The sequence below is a fragment of the Myiozetetes cayanensis genome, unplaced genomic scaffold, assembly GCF_022539395.1.
Source record: "Myiozetetes cayanensis isolate MyiCay16 unplaced genomic scaffold, myiCay2020 scf32, whole genome shotgun sequence".
Classification (NCBI taxonomy): Eukaryota; Metazoa; Chordata; class Aves; order Passeriformes; family Tyrannidae; genus Myiozetetes; species Myiozetetes cayanensis.
In genome coordinates this window covers 1,366,575-1,392,716 of record NW_026087544.1, presented here as the reverse complement: position 1 = coordinate 1,392,716, position 26,142 = coordinate 1,366,575, and the positions used below count along the sequence as shown (strand labels likewise).

The following is a 26,142-nucleotide window of genomic DNA, read 5'->3' as shown; positions in this document are numbered from 1 at the left end:
CAGGCCGGGCTGAGCGAGGGACAAGCGCGTCCCCATCCTGTGTCCCCATCCCGTGTCCCCATCCCATGTCCCCATCCCGTGTCCCCATCCCATGTCCCCATCCCGTGTCCCCATCCCGTGTCCCAGCAGTGGGCTGGCACCTGCTGCAGGGGAGGCTCCCTGTGAGGCCACGGGTTCTGGAGGGCTGGGAGATGCTCTGGAGTTTCTCCTGCAGCCCAAGGCCCTCAGGTGCCCTCCGGGGGTAACAACACAGCAGCCGTGGCACCCACTTCTGCAAGCGGGGTGGCCTCAGCTCCCCATGCCTCTGGAGCAAGGCCCAGCCAGCCCTCACCACACCTTGCCAGTGCAGTCAGCACATCCCAACCACAGCCCCATCACTCACCACCACCCCAACCTGAGTGCCCACCGTCACGGGACCCGTTTGTGGGGAGGCAGCAATGCTCCCTTCGGCTGAGTCCCGTCCCAGCAGGAGATGCTGGGACCCTCCTTGGTGGTGTCAGCCAGCCCTGCCACCCCCCCCTCACCACCCCCCGTGCCCCCTCAGTCCGTCAGCACCACCAGCTCCCCGTCACTCTTGTCCTCGCCCTCGGAGTCCTCCTCCTCGCTGTAGCGGTACATGTCCCCATCAGCCACCGAGTGCCCGTCGTCCCCGGCGTCCTCGTCCTTGAGGCTGCGGGTGTTGACGATGACGGGCATGTTGGGGTCCACGCTGCGGGGCAGGTAGTGCTCCATCAGAGGGGGCGGCAGCTGGACCCCCACAGGCCGTGGGTACAGCACGTCCGAGGAGCCGGGGGGCACCTGGCTGCCCTGGGGCCTGCGGGACAGGGGGTGCAAATCACCAACTGGGGCCTTGGAGGGGTCCCATCCCTTCACTCTGCCTCCCAGGGGACCCACCCCAGGGGTGCTGGGTGGGCACTTACCCCATTGAGCATCAGGAGAACACCCACCCCATGGGCACCCCACTGAGCCCCCTTGAGGGGGACAAAAGGGGTGAGTTACCCTATCCAGCATCCCTGCCTGGTGAGGGGTCATTATCTTATCACACAGCCCTGCCTGGTAAGGGGTCACTGCCTGGTGAGGGTCAGTACCCTATAAATACCCCTCCCTGGTAAGGAGTTGTTACTCTGTCTGTTATCCTTGCCTGGTAAGGGGTGTGTTACCCTACAAACCTCCCTCCCTGCTGAGGGTCCCTACCCCATCACGTAGCCCTGCCTGGCGTCCTGGCGCCGGTTCCTCATCAGTGCCTTGTACTCGCCCACGCGCAGCCGCTTCCCCTCCACGATGCAGGTGCGTTTGGGCCGGGGTTTGTACTTGTAGTCAGGGTATTTCTCCAGGTGCTGCCGGCTCAGCCGCGCCTGCTCCTCGTAGTACGGCTGCTTCTCCTGGTTCGACATGGATTTCCAGCGGGAACCTGCGCGGAGGGAGGCGGAGTGTCCTTACCCCCTGCCCGAGGGACGGAACCCCGGCTCCCCGCTGGGACGGACCCGCCACAGCATTAATTAATTAATGCCAGTCATTGACACCGCCACAGTCAGCCCTCCAGGAACACTGGAACAGGTCCCCAGCCCTGACCTTCCCCGGGGACTGATCCCCTCGGCTCAGCTCCCTGGAGGCTGGAGCTGGACCAGCTTGGGAGAGAGCTGGAGGTGCTTGGAGAGCCGCAACATCCTTGGAGATGCTCAAGAGTCAACAGGACACAGCCTTGAGCATCCTGATGGGACTTTGGAGTCCCGTCGGGCTGGGGATGTCCAGGGAACAACTTCCCATCACCTAAATCCTCCTGTGAGTCCCTGGGTGCCACTGTCCAGGGTGTTTTGCACCCTCTAGCACAGTCCATCAGGCATCACCCGCACGGGGAGGATGAGGGTGGGCAGAGAGAGCAGATGGATGGAGATTGTGTCCATCCCCCCAGGGGGAGGCAGCGGGGGGTCCTGCCCCAGCCCCCCAGCACTCACCCAGGATCTTGCTGATGCTGGAGTTGTGCATGTCGGGGAAGGCCTGCAGGATCTTCCTCCTCTCGTCCTTCGCCCACACCATGAAGGCGTTCATGGGCCGCTTGATGTGGTTGTTGTTCCTGGACTCGGGGAAGTGCCGGGAGCCTGCGAGGGACACCCCGGATGAGGTTGGGACTCAGAGGAAGGAGCCTGTGTGGGGTCACTGCAGTGCTCTTGGCCACCCTTACCGTCCATCTCACAGGTCAGCAGCGCCTCGTCCAGCCGGTGGGCAGGGGGCTCCTCCATCCGCTCCTTCACCGGGGAGGCATCGATCCCGACGTGATCCTGAGGGGACAGCGTGGTCAGGGAGCAGCTCCCAGCCCGGGAACCTGCCCACGGACACACACAGGTGACAGTGGGGCTGCAGAGGGGGCGGTGGGCACCCCACAGGTGACCCTCACCTTGCGGTAGGGGTTGCCTAGCGACCCCTCCATGGCCGCGCCGTGGCCGTGCAGCAGCTGCCGCGCGTCGTGGATGGCTTTGGTGATGGCATCGCCTTCGCCCAGGAACCCTGGCAGGACAGCAGCACGGGCACCCATCGGCACCAGCACCCACTCCTCCAACCCCCCAGCACCCATCCCACCCCAGCCATCACAGCTGTGCCCCAAGGGGTGGCACGGAGCAGCCACCCAGGTCACCCCAGGGAGGAGGTGCCCCTGGGAGCAGGGGTGTCACTTGTCTCCAAAGGTGCCCAGGGGAGCACCCATCAGAGAACCCACCCAGAGGCAGGTTGGACGGGCTGGTCTGCAGGTCCCTGGTGGCCCCGTGACTCGGCGTGAGGGACTGGCAGCCACCCATCTTCAAACTGGGCGAACTGGAGGCACTGGGGAGGTCGGAACCTTTGGGTTTGGCCGTCAGGTTCAGCGGCTGCGAGGTCTCCTGTGGCAGAGGAGGGGATGGGGGGAGTGAAGAACAGACCCAAAACCCCCCAGCCTGGGGTGTGGAGGTGCTTTGGGGCTGTACCTGCATCTGGAGGTGGCCCGGGCCGGCGGGTCTCTTCAGCGTGGGAGGAGGGGGGCTGTGCAGCAGCTGCACCGGGTAATCCACTGTGGGGAGCGGAGGGACAGGGGTTGAGGGATGAGGGTTGGGGGCCAAGGCCACCCCACAGGGCTGGGGCAGCCCCAAGGACCCCACTCACCTGGTTTGCAGGGGATGGGCTGGATCGGCAGTGCCAGCTGGGAGTCGGGGGTGACGGGGAGGGGCTGGTGGCTGGGGGTGAAGGCAGGGATCATCACGTAGGGCATGTTGACCTGCTGGAGGGGAGAGGAGCAGAGAGACCAGAGAACTGCTGTGGGACACTGCAGGAAGGTGACATCCCCTGGCCAGGACCCAGCAGGGGACACAAGGATGTGAGGAGGCCGCGATCATCCAGCACGGGAAGGGGGACATGGGGAAGGGGACGTGGGGAGGTGTCCCTGGCCTTTACCTGGATCTGCTGCTGTAACAGGTTGATTTTGTGCTGCTGCTGGATGAGCTGCTGCTGCTGCTTGGCGATCTGGTGGGGGGGACAGTGGGGATCAGTGACATCAGTGGCACTGCTGAGCTGGGCTCCAGCCCAGGATGAGACACCCATCAGCACCAAAACGGAGACAAGGGGTCTGTGGAGGCTGCCAAGGGTCTTGGGGAGGGCAGGAGGAGAGGCTGAGCTGCTCCTGGGCCACCTCGAGGGGCACAGGGAGAGAAATGGGCTGGGAAGGACGTGTTCCCCCCACCCTGAGGTGTGACAGGGGTGTTCCCCAGCCCTCAGCACTGCACAGGCCATGGGAGAGGAAAAATAGGTGTTCCAGGGGCAAAGTGGGCACAGTCAGGAAGGAGCCAGTGTGGTTTAATTATTTTGAAGAGCACAATTCCCATCTCCTTAGACCTTTGTTCTTTGGGATGGGCACAGAAATCAGGAGGGTTGCTGGGAAGGCAGAAACCCCACTGCCCCCAGCACCAAAGCCACCTCCTCAGCATCCCCAGGGGGGTCTAACGGTCCCTGTCCTGGTCCTGCACCCACATCCAGCGGATCCCAAAGGGATCCCTGAAGGGATGGGTGGTCCCCCGAGCCCACCTGCTCTTGCTGCTGCCGTGCCAGCTCCATCTGCTGCTGCTGCTTCTCGAAGAGCATCGTGGCCATGTTCTTCTGCTCCGAGTGGGCCGTCAGCAGCTGGTCCCGCAGCGTGGACAGCTGGTTGATCATGACAAGGAGCTGGAGCTCCTTCTCTGCCAGGCTCTCCTGGGTTCCTGGAAAAAAACAAGTGGCTGAAATTTGGGGATTGCGGAGGGTGAAGGGTCTCCAGCCCAGGCATGGGGGGATAGGAGGGAGGGGGTGGAGGTGGGGGGCTGGGGACACGCCTCACCTTTCACTTCCTTGGACTCGGCGGAGTTTCGGCCCAGCAACCGCTCCTTCCAGTCACTGGACAGCAGCTTCTCGATGGTTGGCATCACTGTCCGTGTGGGCACAGCAGGGTTGGGAGGGCAGGGAGGGGGAGAGGACAACCAGGTGAGCACAGCCCATGGCTCTGAATCACAGAGGGGGGTTCATCTCACCCAGCACTTTTGGAAAAATACCGAGCAACCTGAAGGGAGCCAGGAGGGGATCCTGAGGGGCCGCTCATCAACCTTTCTTACCTTCCTTCAGGTTCCTGTTGAAGTCCAGCTTGTCCTGGCCGCTGCCGGCGGGCTCAAAGGCGGAGCGCCGGGGCTCCGGCACATCCCCGGCGGGAGAACGGGATTCCTGCAGCACACACAGCTCACTGGGCACCTGCTCCCACCCACAGGGACAGCCCCAGCTGCCCAGGCAGCAGGTTCTGGGCTGGTGGGATGCTCAGAGCCAGCCCAGCTCGACCACACTCTGCCAGGCACGTTCCCCCTGCCTGGGCTGAGAGCATCGCTGCTCTGCACACCCTAAAGACTTGTTTGCTGGGGTTTTCTACTATTTATTCAGCCTGCCCGGCTCCTCTGAGCTTTTTCCCCTCACAAGGCACCACAGGGAGTGGGAGAGCAGAGGCTGCCAGTTAAGGTGGGGAAAACCCACGAGCAATGCAAAAGGAAGGCTGAAGGGGTGAAGCACATCTGCAGGGGGTTGTGGAGGGCTCCACGTCAAAGGTGAAGTGCTCAAACCCCAGGGCTGACCCTGAGAGCATCAACAGCAGCCAGAAAGCCTTGGGAGAGCTGCAGGTTTCAGCTTTGATTCCTCAGGATGAGGAATAACTGCCCAGGGAAACAGCCACCCCCTCTGGCAGGGGATGGAGCCCAGCTCCAGAGCAGGGATGGCCACGAGGCTCTGCCAGCCCTGCAGGACCCCAGACAGGACCCTGCTTGTCACAGCCATGGGACCCACCTGTGGCAGGGCCTGGGGGTCAGTGCTGTCCCTCGGTGGTGGCCCTGGAGGGTCGCTGGGACGGGGCTCAGTGCTGGGGGCAGCCCCAGGTGGGGACTCGTAGCCACCCTCCTTCTTCTCCTCCGTCTTGATGGTGCAGTTCACCATGCTGCCCGCTCCATCCAGCTCCAGGTGTGGAGAAACAGGGCTCCTCATGGACATCCTGTGGGGTGACAGGACCATCAGCAGAGCCAGGGGCACCCCTGGACTTGGACAGCCCATTCCCAGCCCAGCCTCGTGCTGGCGTGCCCCACAGTGCTGCTTTTCCCCCCACAGCGGTCTTACTTTTTACCACAGCCTGGTAGAGCTGAGCTCTTGTTCCCAAAGCTTCCCAAGCTCAGGTTTTTGCAGATTTGGGGCTCAAAACGCAGGGGAAAATAACCAAAGCCTTCACACTTTGGGCTGTGAAGGGAATGGAGCAACAAATCCCTAAAGGGGACAAACCAGAGTCCCAGGATTGAGGGATAACAGGAGCACGTGCCTTTGTGCTTCACCCAGCAGCTGGCACGGGGCAACCCAAGGCTCACCAAGACAGAGACCTGTGCCAGACCCTCTCCAGCACCCCAGGGGTGCCCGGGTTTCCCCTCCCCGGCCCAGGAGCCGTGCCTAGAAAGCCAGTGGGACAGTGGGCAGGTTTCCCTCTCCAACAGGAAATGGAAATCCTGGTCCTGCTGAACAATGGCTGGGACGGCCACCAGAACTGCTCCTCCGGGAGTCCCTGGCACAGCACGGAGCTGGGACTGGCTGAGCCCCGGCCAGAGCAAGGGGTTGGGCCTGGGAATGCTCTCCCTGACCTCCCCAGCACGGCCATGGGTGCCAATCCCACTGCCGGTGCTGCTGGATGGGCACCGCAGAAGTGATGGAGAGGTGTGATGGGGGGTGATGGAACACCCCAGGGACCCCAAGCACGGCCAGAGCTGGCATTCAGTGGGGTCTGGCCCAAAACACGTGTCACAGTTCCTTGCAAAGCCCCAGCTCTTGGGACCCTCCAGGGCTGTCGGGGTGGTATCCAAGAGTGAGTGCCAGGCTCAACCCTGTGCACGGGGCAGTGCCCACGTGAATTCACCCTCTCAGGGCCACCAACCCTCACACCACACAGCAAGAATGGGAACAAACACCACCCTCCCAGAGCTCGCCTTTCAGGCAGGAATAATGGGAAAAGGAGGCTGTTAAGGAAGGGATTTACATCGGCCACTGCCAGGAGCTGGGATCTGGGCTGGGGGACCACAGGGCCTGCCGAGGTGGGATGGGGATGGCATCGTGCCTGGGGGCTGGCACCCTAAAACCAGGACCCTCTCGCCTCCCCACACCCCCCTGGATGATCAGGAGACTTTAAACCCAGTTTGGGGGTGCAAACTGGGATGGGGAGGGGGCTGAGCCGGGCTCAGGGCAGCAATTACATAACAAACAAAGCCCAGCTCAAGCTGCGAATTAATCAAACCGCTGAAAATAAAACCTTCCTCTCAGGAACTTCAAACAAAAGAAATGAAAACAACAAGGCCGGCTGGGTAATGAAAAGCCAGGGCTGTGAATAGGGGACAAAAGGAAGTGGAACAATGGGGTGTTGGACAAAAGCAATAAAGTAAAGGGAAGTGTGACAGCTCCACAATAGGGCACTGTGCGCGCCAGCCTTTCTGATCTTAGCGGGGCTTTTTTTAATCTCAGTTCCCTTGCCCTCCGCTGAACAAACCTCCGCCGGCCCCGGGGGCTTCCTCCAGCCCGGCATCGCCCGGGGGCTGCCGCATCCTGCACCGCCCGCGCCGCCCCTTCCTGCCCCCGGCCCACCTTGGCCCCCCCAAAAACCCACCACCCGCCCCGGGAGGGACCGGGCATGGCACGCTTGGCAGCGGTGAGGGGGAAGCTGTGCCCAGGGCTCTGCCCGCTCCAGCCACCCGTGGGGCTGGGATTTGTCTCGGGAGGCTGCTCTGGGTGTGCTACAGGTGGGGAGAACCAGGCATGACCACCCACGGGGCTTTCCTACCTTGGACCCTCAGGTGTGAGAGTGCGGCCACTCCCTCCCTCCAGGCTTGTTGGGGTTTTAAGGGTAAAAATCTCCGCTCATCACATCCCTGCCCTCCCTGCCTGGGGCTGGGATGCTGCCCGAGCAAAGGGGGTATCAACGCCACAGCACCGAGCGATGCCTTCGGTTCGGGACACGCACAAAGCCCCATCCCACCCTCCAGCAGGTCACATTTCCATTGTGTTTAGCCTCCCGGTGCCACTGGAAGTTTACTCTTAAAATGGGGCCAGCGCTTTAATAGGGCCCTGTTTGAAAGAGGCCTCATTGAGGATTTATTATACGGTCTGCCGAACAAAAAAAAAAAAAGGAAAAAGGAGAAAATGCCCCGTTATCTTGTTACAGGCTGGTCCCTGTGCCCAGGGCTCAGGTGTGAGCTCCGGAGCTGCCTGGGGCACACAAAAGGGAGGGAACTAAAACAGAACATCTTCACCTTTAATGTTCCCCGTTAGTGCAGTGTGGAGGGGAAGGGAGGGAATGGAATTGGGATGTGAAGCACCAGCCTGGAGGACCCAAACAGACCCACTGAGGAGCCAAGAGTCCTCAGGGATGGGCCCACTGGGCTGCTTCCTCCCCACACAGTGCCTTGGAGGGCTCATCTCACAAGCACTGAAGCCCTAAAATGCCTGCACTGCTGGGGCACCGATGTGCCCACCTTGCCTCCAAATTCCAGCCCAGCAAATCCAAGATTTTCAGGAGGGTGACAGCCTTTCTTTCCCCATTCGTGCCCCCGAGCAGCACGTCCTGCAATTCTCCCGGTGGCTGTGCCACCCTTCCTGCCTGCCAGCCGGTGCTGATCCTATCTGCCCCGTCTGAGTGGAGCAGAACAGCTCCAAAAGCTGTTACAGCACAAAGTTCCCAGTTCGTGGATTATGGGGATGCTTCCCTTCAGGAACCCAACGTCGTTCCCAGTCACCCCAAAAAAATAACCCCCACCCATCCCAGCAGCCCCTGGTCCTGTCCTGCCACCACGGCCCAGGTAACCACCCCAGCCAGGGGCAAACCTGGGCCAAAGGCCTCGAGGAGGAAACGCCAGAGGAGCAAAGACATCAACACTGCCACCGCTCACACATCGGCCACGTGCAGCCCCCGCCGCCCCCGGGAGAGGGGGCAGAGGAAAAAATAAGACACACACGGACGTTTTCTTCTTCCAAGCAGGACCCGAGGAATCCCGGCCGGCCACCGGCACAGACAATGGCCCATCTCCTGCCAGACGGACGGGGCCGCTTTCCTGCCAGACTTGGAATGTCCTTTCGGGGCCCTTTCCAAGCGTTTCCGCCCGGTGTCCCTTCACACATGAAAGAATGGATGGTTTCCTCCCGCATCCCTGGGCAGGGATGGCCAGGGATGGTCGAGGCCGATGTCCCTGCCTGGGGAAGTTCACGGGGCTGCCATCCCTCCCCAGGGAGGCAGAGCATCCCATGATGGGGGGGTTATTCCCTGATTGGCCACAGGGGATGTGGAATCTCTCATCCATCCATGGGGGACATGGACCAGGCAGTGTGAGATGCCAGGGTTACTTCTGAAAGTGCAGGTTTTAAACCCAAAAGGCATCTCTGGATGTGCCGGAGCACTTTCAGCTCTGGCACCACCACATGAGAGCCACGTCTCCACGTGTTCCCCTGCAGGACCAGGTCCCCACCCTGCTGCCCCACAAACCAGGGTGCTGTGGTGGTGGAAATGCTCTGAATTTGGGGGCTGGCGCTCTCCCCCCCGTCCCCAGACATTCACAGCATCTCACCTGCCCACGGTGCTCCCACGGAAAGCCGCAACCTCCGTCTGCACAGAGGCTGCCGAGAGCTCAGGGGGCCGGAAGGGCTGCAAAGCTTGCGCTGAGAAGGGAGATCTTTGGTGGGCAGGGGGGATTTTGGGGAGGGTGATGTCCCAAGGGGCAGAAGGGCAGTGGGAATTGCCCATGTGAACTGCCTGGCGTGTCCTGCCCAGCGGTATCCAACGGATCATCACCACCCCAGAGAGATCCCAACTGCCCCTCTCCACCTGGGATCCCATGGGAAGAGCTGTGGCGTGAGCAGGAGCTGGGATTTCCCGCTGCCCACACACAACAGACAGGGCTTTGTCCAACCTCCATCCACCATTGGCTCCCTGAAGGAATTTCTCTCCCCCAAAGGATAACGGCCTCCAGAAACATCTCCACGGGGTCAGGGCACAGCGGTGACACCACGGGGACAGCACTGGCATCCCAGAAACTCCCAGGAATGACCAGCACAGGAAGGAGCAGGGGGGTCACCCCTCTGCATGTGCCGCCCTGAGCACCCCACCATCCAACCAGTCCCCTTTCCAGGGCTTTGGGACCCTCATCCTGGTGCCCCCATGGGGGGATCTCTCCCCCTTCACCCCTGGAAGAGGTGCCTCAGCCTCAGCACTGACAAATTTTTTTTTGGAGGGTGGAAGCATCAGTTTTCCATCTGCCGAGATGAAAAGCAACAGCACAGGTCTCCTATTGCCACACTGCACTTGGAAGACTGAACCCTAAAGCAATTACAACCAGCATTTACTAATTCTATCCCCAAAACCCCAACCTGCCTCCTCCAAAGGCCTCCAGGCCATACCCAGCACTGCTAATGAGATGCCTTTCTCCCCCATGCAGCCAGCAGAGAAAACTCCAGAGGTTTGGGGAGGGGGAATCCAATCAATCCTGCTATTCAGAACTTGAGGAGAGAGGGGAAAATAACCCAGTATCAAGCACTAAATTCACTCAGGTGCAAAGCAGGGAGGAAAGGAAGAATTCTCAGGCTGTAGCCTGAGGGGGAAGAGGAGGATCTGGGTTGTTTAATGGGATGCTCCATGTCCTGCATCATGGATGCTCTGTGACTCCATCATGGATGCTCCATGTCCTCCATCACCCAGGAGACCCCAGGATTCCTCAGCCTCTCCCTGCCCACGCTCCCCTGAGCACGAGAGCTTTGCTGGGGCCCTCCTCCACAACCCAAAATCCAGGGATGCCGCCTCCCACCAGCCTGGCTGCGTTAGGACACGGACAAAACCCAGCCAGCAGGTTTATAACTATCCAAATCAAATCAAACACAAAGAGGCATCCGGATCCTTCCCTGGGTGTAAACTGGCCCGGGGCCACCGCCTTCACAGCCACGACCCAAACACATTTTTCCTTTGCTTTGGGATGAGTGATGGGGAGGCTTTAAATAGTGGTGGTGGGGGGGAAAATCAGACTGAACCTCAGGTGGAACTTCCTGGCCTCGAGATTTATTGGCCAGGGAATGATCTCATCGGGGAAGCGGAGGAAACTCCGCGGCGCTGGGATTATTTAGGAGCGTGCAAAGCCCCGGGGAAGGCGGCACAGGAACAATCCCAGGACAGCCCCCCACGCCGGCCGGGCCCATGCTGGTCATTCCCGTTTCCTGGCCTGGGGACCAGGCAGTCTGCAGGGTGGTTTGGGTTTGTCCTGGCACTCCACGAGGAGTATCCGCAGGGAAAAGACTCCCTGAGCCGCCCCCGGCTCTGCAGGCAGATGGGTTTGTGTGCAGGGAGGGTCGTGTGGCTGGAAGGATCTTCAGGAAAAGGGGGTGTTCAGCAGGGGGAGTGTTTTGCTGGGATTTGAGCGGCAACGTGGGTAGGGATATCGGGGAGGGGGGAGAAGTGTTGAAAGCACAAACTCCCCTTCCCAGAAAATCCCCCTCCCAGAAAAGGCTCCCTCCTAGAAAATTCCCTTCCTTGCAGGTCTGAACCTCCAGGGAAAAGCACAACCCCCTCAATCTCCACATTTCCAGAGCCCTCCTCCTTCTTTTCCCTTTTCCTCTGCCCTTCCCACCTTCCCTGCATTACAAGCCAAGGGAACCCAGAAACATCAGAGCAGATTAAGGAGGGAAGACACAGGGCAAGCCTGGCACCCTGGAAAATGGGTGTTTACTCTTGCTTTCCTTTTTTTTTTCCGCATCAGAAGGAATTTTTAAAAGACGTTTTGGATGCAAAAATCAGCAGGAAAACCTGGCTGGCTAGTGGGCCCTGAGCCTTTACACCCAGCAATGTGGGGCTGGATCAGCCCCACAGTTCCACCAGTGCCCACAGAGGGGTGGAGGGCGGTCAGGGGAGCTGCCAGATCCCTGGAATCCAGCAGAGATCCCTGGGATGGCTCCCAAACCCCCTCCAACCACCCCAGCCCATCACCTCGTTCCATCTCCCCACTCCCCAGCTTGCACCAGTCAATCAATTCTGGGCAAGAAATTTTAAAAATCAGCAAAACCCCACGGGATAAAAGGAAGGTCCCCACGGGATGCAGGAGGCCAGCAGAGCCAGGAGGAGAAGGATGGGGACAATCACTCACCCTGGCGCGGTGACCCTGGCGCGGTGAGGGGGGTGCTGAGCGCGTCTCCCTCCTTTCCTTCACAGTTCCTGCCCTCCCCTCACCCCAAAGCGGCCCTCGGGCTTATCAGGGAGGCCGATCTCGGTGTCGTTTTTTGTGTAATTTCACTCACTCAGCGTTTCCAGGCAGAGCAGGGGGCACGTCTGACTCGCTGCTCCGTAAACAATACTTTCCTATCGCATGACGGAGGGCGAAGACATCTGACCCCTTTCCTCTCCTGCTCAGAAAAAAAAACCAACACGGGGCTCACCCACCTCGCCACGACCTGCCCTGCACCTCCCAGCCCCGGCTGCTGGGAGGGAAGAGCTTTCCAAACCCTTTTTCCACCCGTCACTCCAAGGGGATCCATGGGTGATGTTGGGCACACGCAGGACCTGCTGCTATTTCTGTCCCATGGCATCACCCGTGTCCATAACCCCCACCCCAGAGCTTCTCGTGCCATTTTACACCTTCCACTAAAGTCCTCATTCTTCTAGGCTCCCATCTGTGGGGGGCAATCCCATCTTGTGTTTCCCAGGAGAGCTGGGAGCACACGTGAGCACCAAAGGATGCTCGGAGCCCCTCACACGTGGCACCCAAAAATCATGGGGCTGTGCTTCTGCTCCACATCCCACAGGCACCAGTGCCCTGGAAACCTTCAGGGTCTCTTTGTTTGGGGTTCTGAGCTGCAATGACCAGATCCTTGTGCCTGAGCTGCCACATGCTGGGATGTGGAGGGACATGGAGGGACACAGGCTCCGTGGAGCCACTCGCCCCCTCAGCTGCTGCCCAAATTCAGGGCAGGGGGAGCTCCAGCTGCTGGTGCTGCTTCACATTCCAGAACGGATTGTTCTGTTGTTGTGTCAGGAGCTGCCCCACAAGGGTCTTCATCAGCTCCTGAAGGAGAAGGAAGCCTGGGGGACGGGTGTGGGTGCCAGTGGCTGTTCATCAGCTGCCCCAAACCCCCCAGCTGCCCCAAACCATCCCCCCTCACTGAAGGCAGCCCTGACTGCCCCACTGGGCTTCAGCTCACTGGATAGATGGGCTGGTGGAGACCCCTGAGAAAAACACTTTTGGCCTGACTTCCCCCCTCAGCCACACTTGTTTTGGTGGTGTTTTGGGGTGATTTAGGGTGCGGATTCAGCTCATCCCTGCTCGGGTGAACCAGAGCATCCGGCGGCAGCAGCGGCTCGACACCGGGGCAGGTCTCACGTTCACAAGAGAAACTGCACGAGAGAGCAGGAGCTGTTTTTATCATTTTTATCACTACCCAGGGGCAGGGGACCATCATCCATCCCGCTGCAGGACCCAAGGGATCCAGCAGCAGCGACCCCCAAACCGAGACCATCCCGCCGGGCTGGGTTTGCACCTCATCCCTCCTCTCCACCGATGGATTTGGAGGAACCAAATCCCAAGAAATCCAGCTCCCAGCCTGCTCCTTTCCCCTGGGGGAGCAGAGAGATTTGGGTACAAGGCTTTGCCGACCCATGGGGTAGCTTTTGCCGCACAACAAAAACACAGCCCAGACCAGGAGCATCACCAGGAAGCTGCCAGCCCTCCCTGCTTGCAAAGGGAGTATCCAACTGCCCCCAGCCAGCCCGGGGCTCCCTGTGTCCCGCAGCACACAAGGGGCTCTTTGTGCCTGGTGGCACCTGTGTCACCCCTCCACTTGTTCTCTCCCGATTTCCCCCCGATTCTCCAGCGAGGGGCTTTGGCAGCTCCTGCCCCCTACATGTCCCCACTTGCTCCCAGCAGGAACAAGCAGCTCACCACCCCACTGTGCTGCTCCTCACTGCTCCTCACTGCTGCAGCCCCCGGGCAGCCTGGGCACAACAAAAGGCACCACAGGCACTTCATGCCACCCTGGCGAGGTCACTTGTGGCTGCTGGAGCCCTGCAGATGGCCCTGGGAGCTCACAGGGAGAGGTCAGCCCCGCTTTGCCCCCCTAAATGAAGGGAGGAGGCTGTGAAGGGCTGTGAGGGGCTGTGGTTTGCATCCCGCCGTGCCTGGGCACAGCTGGCTCCCAGGACCCCTGGTGCCCAGCCCCCAGGACCAGCTTCACTTGCAAACACAGACACACAAACCTCACATGGAGAAATGTGTGTTCCCCAAGCCTGTGCCTGGGATGGACCCCTGGACCTGAGGAAATGCAGCAGGAAGGACCAGGCACAGGAGTCCAGAGGTTGGGAACCCGAAATCCAAGCCCAGAGCCTCCAAGGAAAGTAAATCCTGCTCTGCCCTGCCCAGCCTGTGCAGGTACAGATGGGTCCTCCAGCCTCTGCTGGGCAGCACTGGGGATCTGCCCCCAAATAACCCGTTCCTAAAATCCACGTGTCACAAAGGCAGAAAAGGGTCTCCCTGGTGGGGAATTCACTGGCAGAGCTTCCCATGGGCAGCAGCCCCCACACAGGGCCACTCAGCACAGCTTGGCGAGGGAGAGCCTGCTGGACTTGCCCATCCCAGCCAGCCCTGCCTGTCCCTGCCTGTCCCTGCCCATAAATCCCCTCCTGCAGCCAGGCACGCTCCTGTGCAAGCCTCTGCCCCAGGGGACCCGCTTTCCGCTGGGCGTGAAATGAGAACAATAGGGCCAAGCCCTCCATTGTTCCAGACAAAAGATAAGCCGGGCTCTGGCATTCCCCTGGCTCTGGCATTCCCCTACGCCCTGCCCTCGTGGGCAGGCAGCAGGCAGGGCTGCCCCCCTGGGCCAGGGCAGAGGGTTTTCTAAACCCTTCTCACCAGCTCAACCCTCAGCAGGTGACCCAGAGGGGCTGCTGGGGGGGAGGAATGACCTTCCTGTCCACCTCAGGAATCCTGCACTCCTCATACCCCTCATCTCCCTGTGTGGTCCCCAATTCCTGTTGCCCCACTGTGGGGACACCAGGGGTGACCTCTGCCAGCCCCTTTACAGACCTCGGCCCCGTCCTCTCCCCACCCTGAGCTTCTCCTCCCTGCATCCTGCAGGGACACAGTGGGCACAAAGCACCCTGGGGTGGTGGCAGGAGGGACATGGGGTGGCCAGCACTGGGCACTGGCTCCCCGGTGGCCTCTCCAGGGGTGGGAGCCCAGGACTCATCCAACCCACGCTCAGCTTTTTAACCAAGTGATTTCTCCAGGCTCCGACCAAGGCTGCAAACAGGACCCAAAACACCCAGCCAGAACCAGGGAGGAAGACTAGAGGGGATGAAGGTTGCTCACTGCAAACCCACAGCCAGCCAGACCCCGGTGAGGTGACAGCGCCGAGGGGACTGTTGTGACATGGGTGCCAAGTGTGGCTGCAGGAAATGTCTCATCTCTGCTGGGAAATGGCCCTGCTCTGTCCCTGCTGTCCCACCACCACGTCACCTGCCCCTGCTCAGCCCTTCCAGCCCCACTGAACAGGACAGGTTGACTTTTAGGCCCAAAGAGCCCTATTTTTGGGTGGTGGCACTGCTGCGGCAACGCCATCATGAATTTCTACCCACCAGCTTCTACACCTTCTCCTCCTTCTCCTGTAAGCCTCCAGCTCCTGATAAACCCATTTTGTACAGGCAAAGAGGGTCAAACACCCCACTGGGCTCGCTGCTGCCTTGTGCTCTATCAATTCTCTTCGCTGTATTTAATTTATACCTCATCCTCTTTCCGCCCAGGGATGAACGGCCACGAGGCGCCTTCGCCAGGCAGAAGGAAAATAACAATAACTGGGGCCAGGCAGGTTTAGGCCAGGGCTGGTGGGTGCCCTGGAGGGTCTTCAGGTGACTTTAATGACGAGCCAAATTATCTTGTCCCTCCCTGATAAGGGACCCGGGGTAGGTGGCAGGAGGCTGCCCGGCCACCCGCCTGCAGCTTTTATAAGAGTCACATGCCTGGAGCAGGCCTGGCTGCTAATGGAGCATTAAATTATGGAGAGGCAGAATTTCAAACATTTCAGACCCATCTCCTAATTTGCATTCTTTGGCTGAAGGGCTGCGGGACAGGAGGCAGGGACAGGAGCTTCCCCCCAGTGCAGTGTTCACAGGAGGGGCTTTTCCCCTCAGAAAACAAGAGATTTGAGCTCAAAGCAGCTGCAGAGACACTTGGGGTGCAGGAGGCTGGTAGGGTGTTTGGGGGCAAAGGGGCTGAGGCTGTTTCAGCAGAGCCCTTGTTCAGGGCTGGAGCGGTTCCAGCTCGGGACATGTGGTCCTGGAGCAGGTGGACACGGAGTGGGAGGCAGGGAGGGAAGGCAGGAGGGCTTCCAAGCAGCAGACAATTTTCCAAAAGTTGGTGCCTCGGACGCTGCCAAGTTTCCTCGTGCCGGAGGAGCCCACGCACTTCTCAGCCCGGCCCCAGCAGCACCCAGCCACGGGGAGCTCCCTGGGCACGGCTGCTCTACCCAAGGGAGCACATTCCACTCCTGAAGTCACTCCCCAAAAGGCACAGGATGGGGTAAAGGCACAGGCACATTTTCCAGCAGGACTGTCACAAGCCGCTCTAATTTATTTCCCTCCTGCGTGTTCTCTACTGGGTTAAAACGGGGTGGAAATTAGTGATGCATCACACAAAACTTCGCAGTGGCCCAAATCTTCCTCCCTGCAGTGCAATGAAACCAAAAACACCACAAAGTTTGTGAAAAATAAAGCAGCAGAGCCCAGGAGAGCCCAGCCCTGGCTGGTTAGGGGTGGCCTCGATGCTGCAGGGGACCCCCAGCTGGGGAATGCCCGACCCTGGGGCTGCCTGTCTTTCTGGGCTCTCCCTCCTGCTGAGCCCAGCTCCTCCATCAGCCCTGATCCCCCCCAGCCTCTCCATCAGCCCTGATCTCCCCAGCCCCTCCATCAGCCCTGGGCCCTCTAGCCCCTCCATCACCAGCCTGGAGCCCCTCAGCTCCTCTTGAGCCCCTCCAGTTCCTCCATCAGCCCCTAGCCCAGCTCTTCCATCATCCCTGAGTCCCCCAGCTCTTCCAGCATGAGCCCTGATCCCCCCAGCTACCTCTGAGCCCCCTCAGCTCCTCCTGAGCCCCCCAGCTCCTCCATCAACCCCATCTCCTCCGTCAGCCCAGCTGCCAGACCCGGCCGCCCTCAGAATCACAAAAAGAAGCAGCTTTGACCCACCACTCTTTTCTAGCCGAGGGAAAACGAGGTGCTGGCCTTGGCAGTGCTGGGTTAGTGACGTTCTCTAAGGCCTTTTCCAGCCTAAGTGACTCTGTGATTCTGTGAAATGGAAATCCCTCATCCCTGGTCCTGCTCCGTGGAGCAGCGCGGCCGCAGGAGAGAACAAAAGAGGGCAGCCGGCTCCTCCACAGCATCACAGGCTCGAGGTAGCCACTACCCTGCCTGTGAGGGGCTTATGTTGTTCCAACAAACGTATTTATTTAGGGAAACAGGCAGAGGGCATTTTCCTGGCACGGCTGGGAACTTGCAGGGTGTAAAAGCAGAGCGGAGCAGCCCCAGCAGTGACAGCGCGTCCCCCACGGCGCTTGGAGGTGGTCGCTGGGTGAGAGAAGCTTTTTGGATCTCTGCAATTCCACGTGCACGCACAAAGCCAGCCCGGCACAAAACACTCCCGAGGTGTTTACAATGGGATAAAGCTGGAGCAAGCAGGAACACAGCTCCGGACAAAGCGGGGCTCACCCGCTCGTGTGGCAAGAGGCACACGGGCCGTGGGCTTACAGGCTCTGCCCGCCCCGAGGGTCCACGACCCCCCAGATCCACTGGGTCAGTGGTGAGAGACCCCCAAAAACCGAGCTGCTGTGACAGCAGCACCACAGCAACACCTGCCAAAGTTTGTTTGGGCTGTTGTTTGCCCGAGAGGATCCATGAGGATCCCTGAGCATCCCCATCTGCGCCGAGCACAGGGAGGGCTGGGACAGCAGTGGGGACCCAGCTTCCCCAGTGCCCCACTGCATCCCACAGGGATTCACTCTGCCACCTCATCTGCTCGCCAGCAAACTTCCAGTTCCTGCAGCACCAGCCCCTGTGGCCCCAAGGGTGCTCTCTCCGCTCAGGGACACTACTCTGACCCTCACCCCGGTGCTGGTGGCACTCATCAACCCCCAGAGCAGCAGGGATGGACCCCCCCTTCCCCAAAACACTCACCTGGGGGGTGCAAAACACACCTCTGGCAGCTCTCAGAGCCCCCTTTCACCACGAGCTGCTCACAGGCTCCCAACGACTGCTCGGCCCCAGCGAGTCTCAGCTCCGGACGGGCTCAGGAGACCCCACTAAGCACCAAATACAAAAATAAACCCACTGAAAGAGTAGATTTACTGTGCTCCCCTGCACGGAGAGACAAACCCTTCCTCTGCAGCCCATCAACGAAATTAAAGCCCCTGCAGCACATAACAAGTTTACGAGCTGCTCCATCTCCCCCGTCCCAGCGTGCCAGGGCACAGCTCCCCCGGCACCCCCGCGGAAAATGGACATTGCGGCAGCCAGACAAAAAGTCCAGCTATTCCCCCCAGGACATCTCACACCCTGCCTGGAACAAACCCTGCTGCAAGAGGGATTTTGGCGGGGTGGGGTGGTTTGGGCGCTCTGGCTTGGCCGGGGGGGTAAAAAAAGCAAGGCAGGAGGAGCTGAGCTGCCTGGTGGCACCAGGAGAGGGAAAGGGATTTTTGACAAATTTGGGGGCTCTGCTCCTGCCTATTTGTCTGCTCCAAAAGGCATTTTGTGAGGTGACAGCTCAGATGCCAAGGGCAGCTGCTCTGCCACGGGAGGGAAACAAATAACCAGCACGGAGGGAGATGCTGGTAAAAATGTGTCACTTGCAAATGATTTAGAAAAACTGTCTTTAGCCTGCCCACGTTTGTCAAAGGACAGCTGCTATTTTTAACACAAAGCCTCTGAAATCGCAGGCTTTCAAAAAGAAGAGAGAAAAAGTACTGTATCAGTGTCAACAGAATGGATTCTGCACAAAATTAAATTGAACTAAAAGGAAATTGCATGAATTACAAACACGAGTTATTGGTTCAATAGGAGAGTAAGGGAGGGACATTATCTGTTCTGTGCTATGGAGAAAATCACATTAGCTGAGCTAATGGTCCTTTTTCACTCCTAAAATCTATTACTCCAGATTTGCTTTGGAAGTCAAGTGTTTTCTGTGCTGAAGGTACTTCACAAGATGTAACTGAGACTCGAACAATGCACCGCCACGGTCTGTAATTTTTCCTGGGCAGCATCATCCCTCCCTGGCACCAAAACCCTGGAAATCACTAGGCAGAGGTGGGAAGAAGCAAAGCTTTGTGTTTATTTGTGCGTTTCGCGCTAAACCCTCTCCTTTATGGCTCCCTGGGCGACGCAGCTCCCGGTTTTCCCTTCCGCCACCAACTTTGGTGTTTAACTGCGGACGGCCCCGATGTGATCTCCCAGCTGCTCCCTGAGCCGAGGTTTACTGAAAACCCCTCCATACCTGCTCCCACAGCCCCGCCAGCCGCTCCAAGACCCCTCGGCACAAGTCCCGCTGCCTGGAGGGCTCTGCTGTGCAGCAGCTTCGCCCCCCCGAGACCCCCAACCCTCCCCGGACCGGTGGGACACGCGGCTCGGAGGACCCGCCATGGCTGACGGGGAAGTCGCGATAGCAGTGACAAGGTTCACCCCTGCTCCCAACCCCTCTCTCCGGTCGCGCGCTGTCGCGACGGTGTCGCCGCGGTTTGTTAGAACAACCTCGGTCGCTCCCGGACCGGCAAAACACCCGCCGTGAGCGGCACGGAGCAAGTTTTCCTTTCCCGGATCCCGGCTCTGTAGGGCCGGCTGGAGCCATCCTGTCACCCTGACGGGGACCCCCCGTCCCCGCCGGGCGCACCTGGGAGGGGCGGTGGGACATGCACGGCGGGGCACGAGTGTGCCCTCAGTCCCACGGGGGGACAGAGGGATGGGGATGAGGGACAGGAGTCAGAGATGGGGATGAGGAACGGGACAAGGGATGGGGACGTGGTACAGAGACCCCAACCCCGGGCCATGCCCCCCGCCTGCCGGTGCAAACAGCCCCCAGGCCCGCAGACACGGGCGTGTGCCCGGCCGTGTCTGTGCCAGGGCAGCGCGTCCGTCTGTCCGTGCACGCTGCGCTGTGAGCCCCCAAAACCGCGTCTGGGGGGCTGCCCGCCCGCCCTCGCTGCCCCCCGCGCCCCCGGCCCAGAGCGCCCAGAAGGGGACGGGTCCCACCCGCAGCCGCGGTCACCAGTGGGACGGGGCGAGAAACCTCCCGGGGGGGTGGAACGGGGGTCCCGGGGGTGCCCATGGATTAACCCCTTTCCTGCCGCGCTCCCCTCGCCCCGCACGGGGATCTCGGAGGAGAGTTTGGAGCCCCCGAACTTTGCGGCGGGGACGGGGCTGTGCGGGGCACGGACCCTGCGCCCCCGCTTCCCCTTCTTCCTTCTCCTGTTCAAGGAAAGGGGTTTTAGGCGGGATGTGGGGGGGTTGCTGTTCTCCCAGGCTGTCCCCCCAGCCCCGCTCAGCCCAACCGGGGTCGGGGACCGCAACCCCGGAGGATGCTTGCCGGTCCCGGGGGATGCTCGTCACCCCGGGGCCGTGTCGGTGCCCCCCGGCCGCACTCACGGCTCCTCCGGCGCGGCCGCGCTGTGCCCGGTCCCGCCGCCCGCGCTGCCGGTGCTGCCGCTGCTGCCGCTGCTGCTGCCGGTGCCGGTTCTGCCGCCGGTGCCGGTGCCGGTGGGGGCTCCGCCACCGCCTCTCCCGGCTCAGGTCCGCTCCATGTCCCCAGCGCCTCCGGTGGGAGCTGCCCCGGCGCCGGGCGGAGAGAGGGAGCGAGGAGGAGGAGGAGGAGAAGGAGGAGGAGGAGGAGGGGAAGGGGAGGAGGAGGAGGGACACCGGTCCAGCCAGCCAGCAGCCGGCTCCGGGGCGGCCCCTCTGCCCCGTCCCCTCCCCTCGGGACCCCCTGCCCCTCCGGGAGACCCACGTGTGATACCGGTGGGAGCCCCGCGCTGCTCCCACGCTCTGCCCTGGAGTCCTGTGGAGGGGCTGAGACCCTCACAAGACTGAGACAGGACTCGGAGGAGTCCTGTGAGACCCCCAGCACCCCGGTCCGAGCAGGGACCAATCCCCCCCTCCAGCTCCCAGCCAGGGATGGAGCAGTGCTTGGCCTGCAAAGAGCACAGTCCACAGCCCCGGGAGGGGTCCCAACATGCCAAGAGACAGACCCCAAAGCTCAGCTTCCAGCTGCTCCTTCCCACATCACCCCAAGCTTCTGCTCCTTCACTGTGGTGCTTCATCCCCCCACCCCTTTTCCCTGCTCCAAGGATCTCAGGAGCTCCCGGTGAGCCCTGGCCGAGCCCTCACCCTTGAGTGCCCAGCTGGGCCTTGGAACACTCCCCCATCATGCCCGGAGCTCCTGCGTGGTGAAGGTGGGAACAATCGGAAACATCACCTGCCCAGCCAAGGTGGGAAACAAAGGATGAGCAATTATCCTCCGTGGCCTTGGCGAAACGCTTCCCTGGATGGCGGCCCGAGCGCAGCGGCACCATTGTGAGCTGGAGCCCGGGTGGAACGGTACCATTGTCACTGCACTTCGGGAATCCTTCCCAGCCCAGCGCTCACCAGCTTGGGTTATGGCCAGGATGGAAACTTCCCGATGCCCAGAATCAATCATCTCACAGCCCCGTGAACGGCAGTGCAGGGTGAGGCCCTCGGAGCTCACCCGTGCCCAGCACACTCAGAGCCCCTCAGAGCTCTCCCGGACCCTCAGCTCTGCTGACAGTACCCCCACACACCTCCAGGCTCCTCAAGGGACAGCCTCTGCCTGCTGGGAAGCCAGGGATTTGGTGAAGGGAATTTTGGAGGGGTACCTTTACACACCTGGAAATAGGTGTGCACATATTTCACCTGCGTGTGTGTGAATTGAGGGTGGTGTGAACGTCACTGCCTCAAATCTATCATTAAATCAGCATTAAAGTTGGACTGAATGCCACCAAACCACTTTCCTACCCTGACAGGGCCTTTGCTGCCCTGGAGCTTACCCTGTGCCCCACATCCAGCACCCCACTCTCGTCATCCCACCAACGGCTCTCCTGGAAATGCCATCACCCACCTTCCCAGGGGAAAAAAAATGCTTCAGTCTGATCCAACCGGTGCAGCTGGAGCGAGAGGGGGTGGGTTGGGCAGATGAATGTTGACAAACAGTCTTTTTTCTGCAATGAAATCTCTAAAATGTTATGTCAACATGGAAGGACTGTTTATGTTTCACCAACCGGGAAAGTTCCCATTGACTCGGAGCTGTTTCCTCCCCCACACCGTTATTTTCTTCCCTGGGAATTTCTCTTCTCCAAACATTGTTTTCACCCAGGAGCAGAAGAGAAGAGACAGAGCTCCTGGGACTCACAGCTCCCCCACACCACACACTGCCGTGGGGGTTCTGGGGCTGTTGGGGCACCCACGCCCCACAGCCACCCCAACACAGCCTCCCCTCACCCTGTTCCTGTCACAGGGGCAGGAGCAGAGCTGGGCAGAGCCAGGCGAGAAGCGACCTGGGAGAGTTTCCCAGCTGGAATCTTCACCCAGAGGATTAAACACGAAAGATGGTGAGGGGGCTGCACCCTCAGACCCCAAAACCTAAAGGAGCTCAGTGATACATGTCCCCATTCCACAGATGGAGAGACTGAGGCCCAGAGAGGACACAGCATTCCTGGGGTCAGGCAGCAAGTACCAAACATGCAGCAGGGCAGGACACAAAGGCAGCTCCCTGAACCCCTTCCCCATCTGGGGGGCCTGGTTGTCACAGTGCCATCCCCTGCACGGGCAGTGCAGGCAGCCTCGTGTGCCCCCAAAGCCACCAGTCCCTCTCTGTCACCCCCTGACCTGGGACAACACCCCGAGAGGTCACAGAGGGAGATGGTTATTGGGGACCAAGCGACCTCCATGTCCCCCCTCAGGCTCCTGCTGCCCCAGCAAGGCCCTGGAGCTGCTCCAGGGGCAGGAGGAGGTGGGAGGAGTGACCCTCAAACTGGACAGGGAAACAATTAACAAAGGGGCCGAGGACCTGCACTAGTGAGCCAAAAAAGAGGGAGCGGGAGCTTTGTTCGGGTCGTCATGGCAACAGCCAGGCCGGAGCAGCAGCCACGGACTTTCACTTTCCTTTCCTTCCTCCCTGTCCCCAGTGTCCCCAGTGGCCGTGGTGGCCCTCCCTGCCTGGCAGGGACCCCCCCAGGTGCCACCAACAGTGTGGCCCCCTGGGTCTGGCATCACCTCCCAGTGCCAGGAGATGGCAGCCCAGCTGTCCATCCCAGGGGTCACCACCCATGATCCACCATCCTGGCTCTGCTCCTCCCCGTGTCCTCCCCGAGCCAGCCCAGCTCCTTCCACAGCTCCTTCTCTCCACCTCACTGTGGGGAAGCCCAGGACCCAGGGATGGTCACCGGGATGAACAGGGCATTCCCAGGATGTGCAGGGCATCCCTGGGACCTGCTGGGCATCCCTGGGACCTGCTGGGTATCCCCAGGACCTGCTGGGCATCCCCAGGGCCAGGGGCACAAGGTGCCAGGATGGAGCTGATGGCACAGAGACAATCCCTGTCCTTGCCCGTGGGGTCACACAGGACCCGCTCGGCTCCTGCTCTGTCTCTCCCCACCTGGCCATACCTTGGTGAGGAACCAGGACTGCTCCCACTGCCACCCTTTCTGCTTCCCTCAGCAGAAGGAAGCCGGGACAATGGGTGGAGGGAGCAGGAAAGCTGGTGGGGGCAAAGATCCCACTGCCTCCAGGATCGGGGGCATGGAGGGGAAAGGCACGGCCAGCGCTCGCCTTCCTTTTCCCAAGCCCCCCACCCTGCCCGGAGCCCACAGTGCCGCTGCCACCGGAGCTTTGTGCTGGCTGAGAGTCCCCTGGATCGCAGGATACTGGGGACTGAGTCATGGAAATGGTTCAGACAATGGCTTGGCCCCTTTATAACTGGCCGGAGGGGGCAAAGCAGGGAGAACAAATCCAACCTTGCTTCCTGCACGGAAGCGGGCCCATTGTTTGGGAACGGGCATGTTCTCTGCTCCTCACCAGCCTGGGAAAACTGCAGGGGGATGGAGAACGGGGGGCAAAGCTGTGGGGTCCTGCCAGCCACCCCCATGATCCTGCCTCACGTTCTACCTGGGAAAATCTAAGGATGATGAGGATGAAGGCTGCTGCCATTGCCCAAGAGGTCGCTGCCACCCGTTCCCCCTGTGCCCTCAGCCAGCCCAGGCTGCCGTGGTGACAATGCCCAGACTGCTGGAGCAAGCAGGGGGACCCAAAAAGGTCACGCCCTGGGCCAAGAGTGTCCAAGGCTGGATGTGCCCAGCATCGTGTCCCTGTCCGTGCCACGTGGTGAGATCCGGCTCACGGGAGCCACTCTGGGCACACTCACTGTGGCCTCAGACAGACAGACAGACAGACAGACAGACAGACATCTGCAGCCCAGTAAAACCAAACTGATAGCATGGAGAAGCTCTGAACTGTGGCAGTTTTGGGGCTGTCCTCAGCTCACCCTGTTCCACCTGGATCTCATAGTCCATAGGGATGAGGGACATGGCACACAGCAGGGATTCACCAGCGACCTGTCTCACCCACCCCTCCACACCCCGAGGCACTGGGCAGCTAATCCTGGTGGTCTTGTACTCACTCTGTGCCTTTTCCTGCCTCTGCCTCCCCGGCACAGCTGCCCTGGTTTGGGGGCTCCAGGTAGGAAGAGGGCAGGGATGTGAAAGCACATCCCAAACCTTCCCTGAGCCAGCAGCTTCTCCCCCTGCTCCCCCTCACCGCCTGCCCTCCTTGCAGGGTGCTGGGACAGCCCCAGGAATTAACCTGCTAATTATTTCCACCCAAATGCCACAGTTTTTCCTGGCCACTTCGGAGGCAATTCCAGCGGCTGGGAGCTCCGTGCTGCCTTCTCCCCGGCGCTGGCAGTGCCCGGCTACTGCAGCGAGCGAGTCCGCCCCCAGCGCAACAGGCTCTAAACGGGGCATAATAAAGCCAAGATGTTCCAGGATTGCTCTGCGGGGAGCGCACTTGGAGCAGCTCCGTCCTCAGCTCAGGGGGGGCTCGTCCGAAATTCAAAGTAAAAGTGAGCAAATAATGACTGCAGGAAAGCGCGGCTGGGGCTGCGGGGGCTGAAGGTGCAGGTGAGCTCCAGGCGGTGCCTGGGCAGAAATACCTGGGCGGGACACTTAGGAATGACCGAAATGCACAGCAGGCGGTAAAACCCTGCATCCCACTGCCCGGCCCCTGCCCTGCCCAGCCTCCAAGGGGCACAGGGGGGCTGTGCCCTGCAGGCAGGACACGGGACATGCCACCAACCCGGCTCACAGGGTGATGGAGAACACACCCAGGACCGAGGGAGTATTTTGGGTCTGGAAGGGGGATTTTTAGAAAGCCCTGAGTTCTCCCAAACTGTCCTTTGGCACCTCCAAAGGACTCTGGAATCGCCCACTGCTTCCAAAGCCCCTCGGGGAGAAGCAGAGCACCAGTTCCAGCTGTAAGCACCCTAATTCCAGCTGTAAGCACCCCAATTCCAGCTGTAAGCACCCCAGTTCTACCTGCCAGCACCCCAATTCCAGCTGACAGCACTCCAGCTCCAGCGGGGTTCCCAGCCACTACCACCACTATCACCACTCTCCTCACCCCACACCAGCTGTGGGACCCTGGGGGTTCCCTTTGCATCCCCCCACGAGGCAGCACGTGTATCCCAGCCGGCCAACAACCCTGCCAGGGACTTCCAGCTCCAAACAGGGATTGGACGGGGAGAGGGAACGAAGCGGCACCTCCGTGGCTCTGTTCCCTACCTGAGAGCCGCGGTTGTTTTTGCTGCAGGGGTTGAGGATCGTCCTGCCCGGATCTCAGCCTGGACCAGAGCAGGGACAGCCACAGGGTGGGAGGGCACAGCCAGCCCGGCGGTGTCCCCAGAGCGCCCCAGCGGTCCCCACGCCGCGGGGCTGCGGCGGCAGACGGGGCAGGGGGGCTCGGGGAGTGATGCCGAGCAGCCTGTGCCGGAGAGACGCGTGGGGAGGGAGGGGAGGAGGGAGGGAGGGCACGGCCGGACCACACAGCGGGATGGGGATGGGGGGGGGGTGGGCCGCGGTCGGAGGGCAGCGGGGACGAAGCTGCGACCTCCACACAGCCGGGACAGCTCTGGGGGCTGAGCCCATCGCTGACGAGTCAAAGGCAAAACTGGGCTCGAGGGGCCTCCTCTCCCAGGCTCCGTCACCCTCCGCCAGCCCGGCTCCAGCGGGGAGCCGGCAGCACCCCGAGCCACCCACCTCCCACCGGGCCGGGACCCTCCAGCTCAGCCCCACAGAGGGGCTTTTCTTGTCCCCCGCCTTTGTTTTCTATTTAGTGCTTTTGTTCTCCCCTCTTTGGTCCTTTGTTCCAGCTTGTCCTTTGTTCCGACGCCTTTGGTTTCTCTTCCCTTTGATGCTTTGTCACTCCCTTCATCTTGGTGCTTTTCTTTCCCCGGGTTTTTAAGCTGGCGGTTGTTTTCCCTGGCCGCTCTGTGCTTGGCATTTTTATCCTTTCTCCTGCCTGGTCCA

General features: G+C 60.7%; 1 protein-coding gene across 3 annotated transcripts in view; it reads right to left on the bottom strand.

Annotated features, from left to right (window-relative positions):
• Positions 1-540: 540 nt before the first annotated feature.
• Positions 541-26,142, bottom strand: part of SOX13 (SRY-box transcription factor 13) — a 35,362-nt gene continuing 9,760 nt past the window's right edge. The window contains exons 1-14 of one of the 3 annotated variants that reach the window (XM_050326961.1): positions 20,198-20,300; positions 5,320-5,521; positions 4,608-4,713; positions 4,337-4,423; positions 4,048-4,220; positions 3,421-3,489; positions 3,133-3,247; positions 2,958-3,040; positions 2,714-2,873; positions 2,396-2,505; positions 2,183-2,279; positions 1,956-2,099; positions 1,195-1,411; positions 541-814 (exon numbers count right to left, since the gene is read on the bottom strand). In XM_050326961.1, the coding sequence (XP_050182918.1) occupies positions 541-814; positions 1,195-1,411; positions 1,956-2,099; positions 2,183-2,279; positions 2,396-2,505; positions 2,714-2,873; positions 2,958-3,040; positions 3,133-3,247; positions 3,421-3,489; positions 4,048-4,220; positions 4,337-4,423; positions 4,608-4,713; positions 5,320-5,520 (1,836 nt within the window). In that variant the 5' untranslated portion in view covers position 5,521; positions 20,198-20,300. Of the gene's footprint in view, positions 815-1,194; positions 1,412-1,955; positions 2,100-2,182; positions 2,280-2,395; positions 2,506-2,713; positions 2,874-2,957; positions 3,041-3,132; positions 3,248-3,420; positions 3,490-4,047; positions 4,221-4,336; positions 4,424-4,607; positions 4,714-5,319; positions 5,522-20,197; positions 20,301-26,142 lie in introns of those variants that run through there. The other 2 variants (XM_050326964.1, XM_050326963.1) reach the window with 2 other exon arrangements.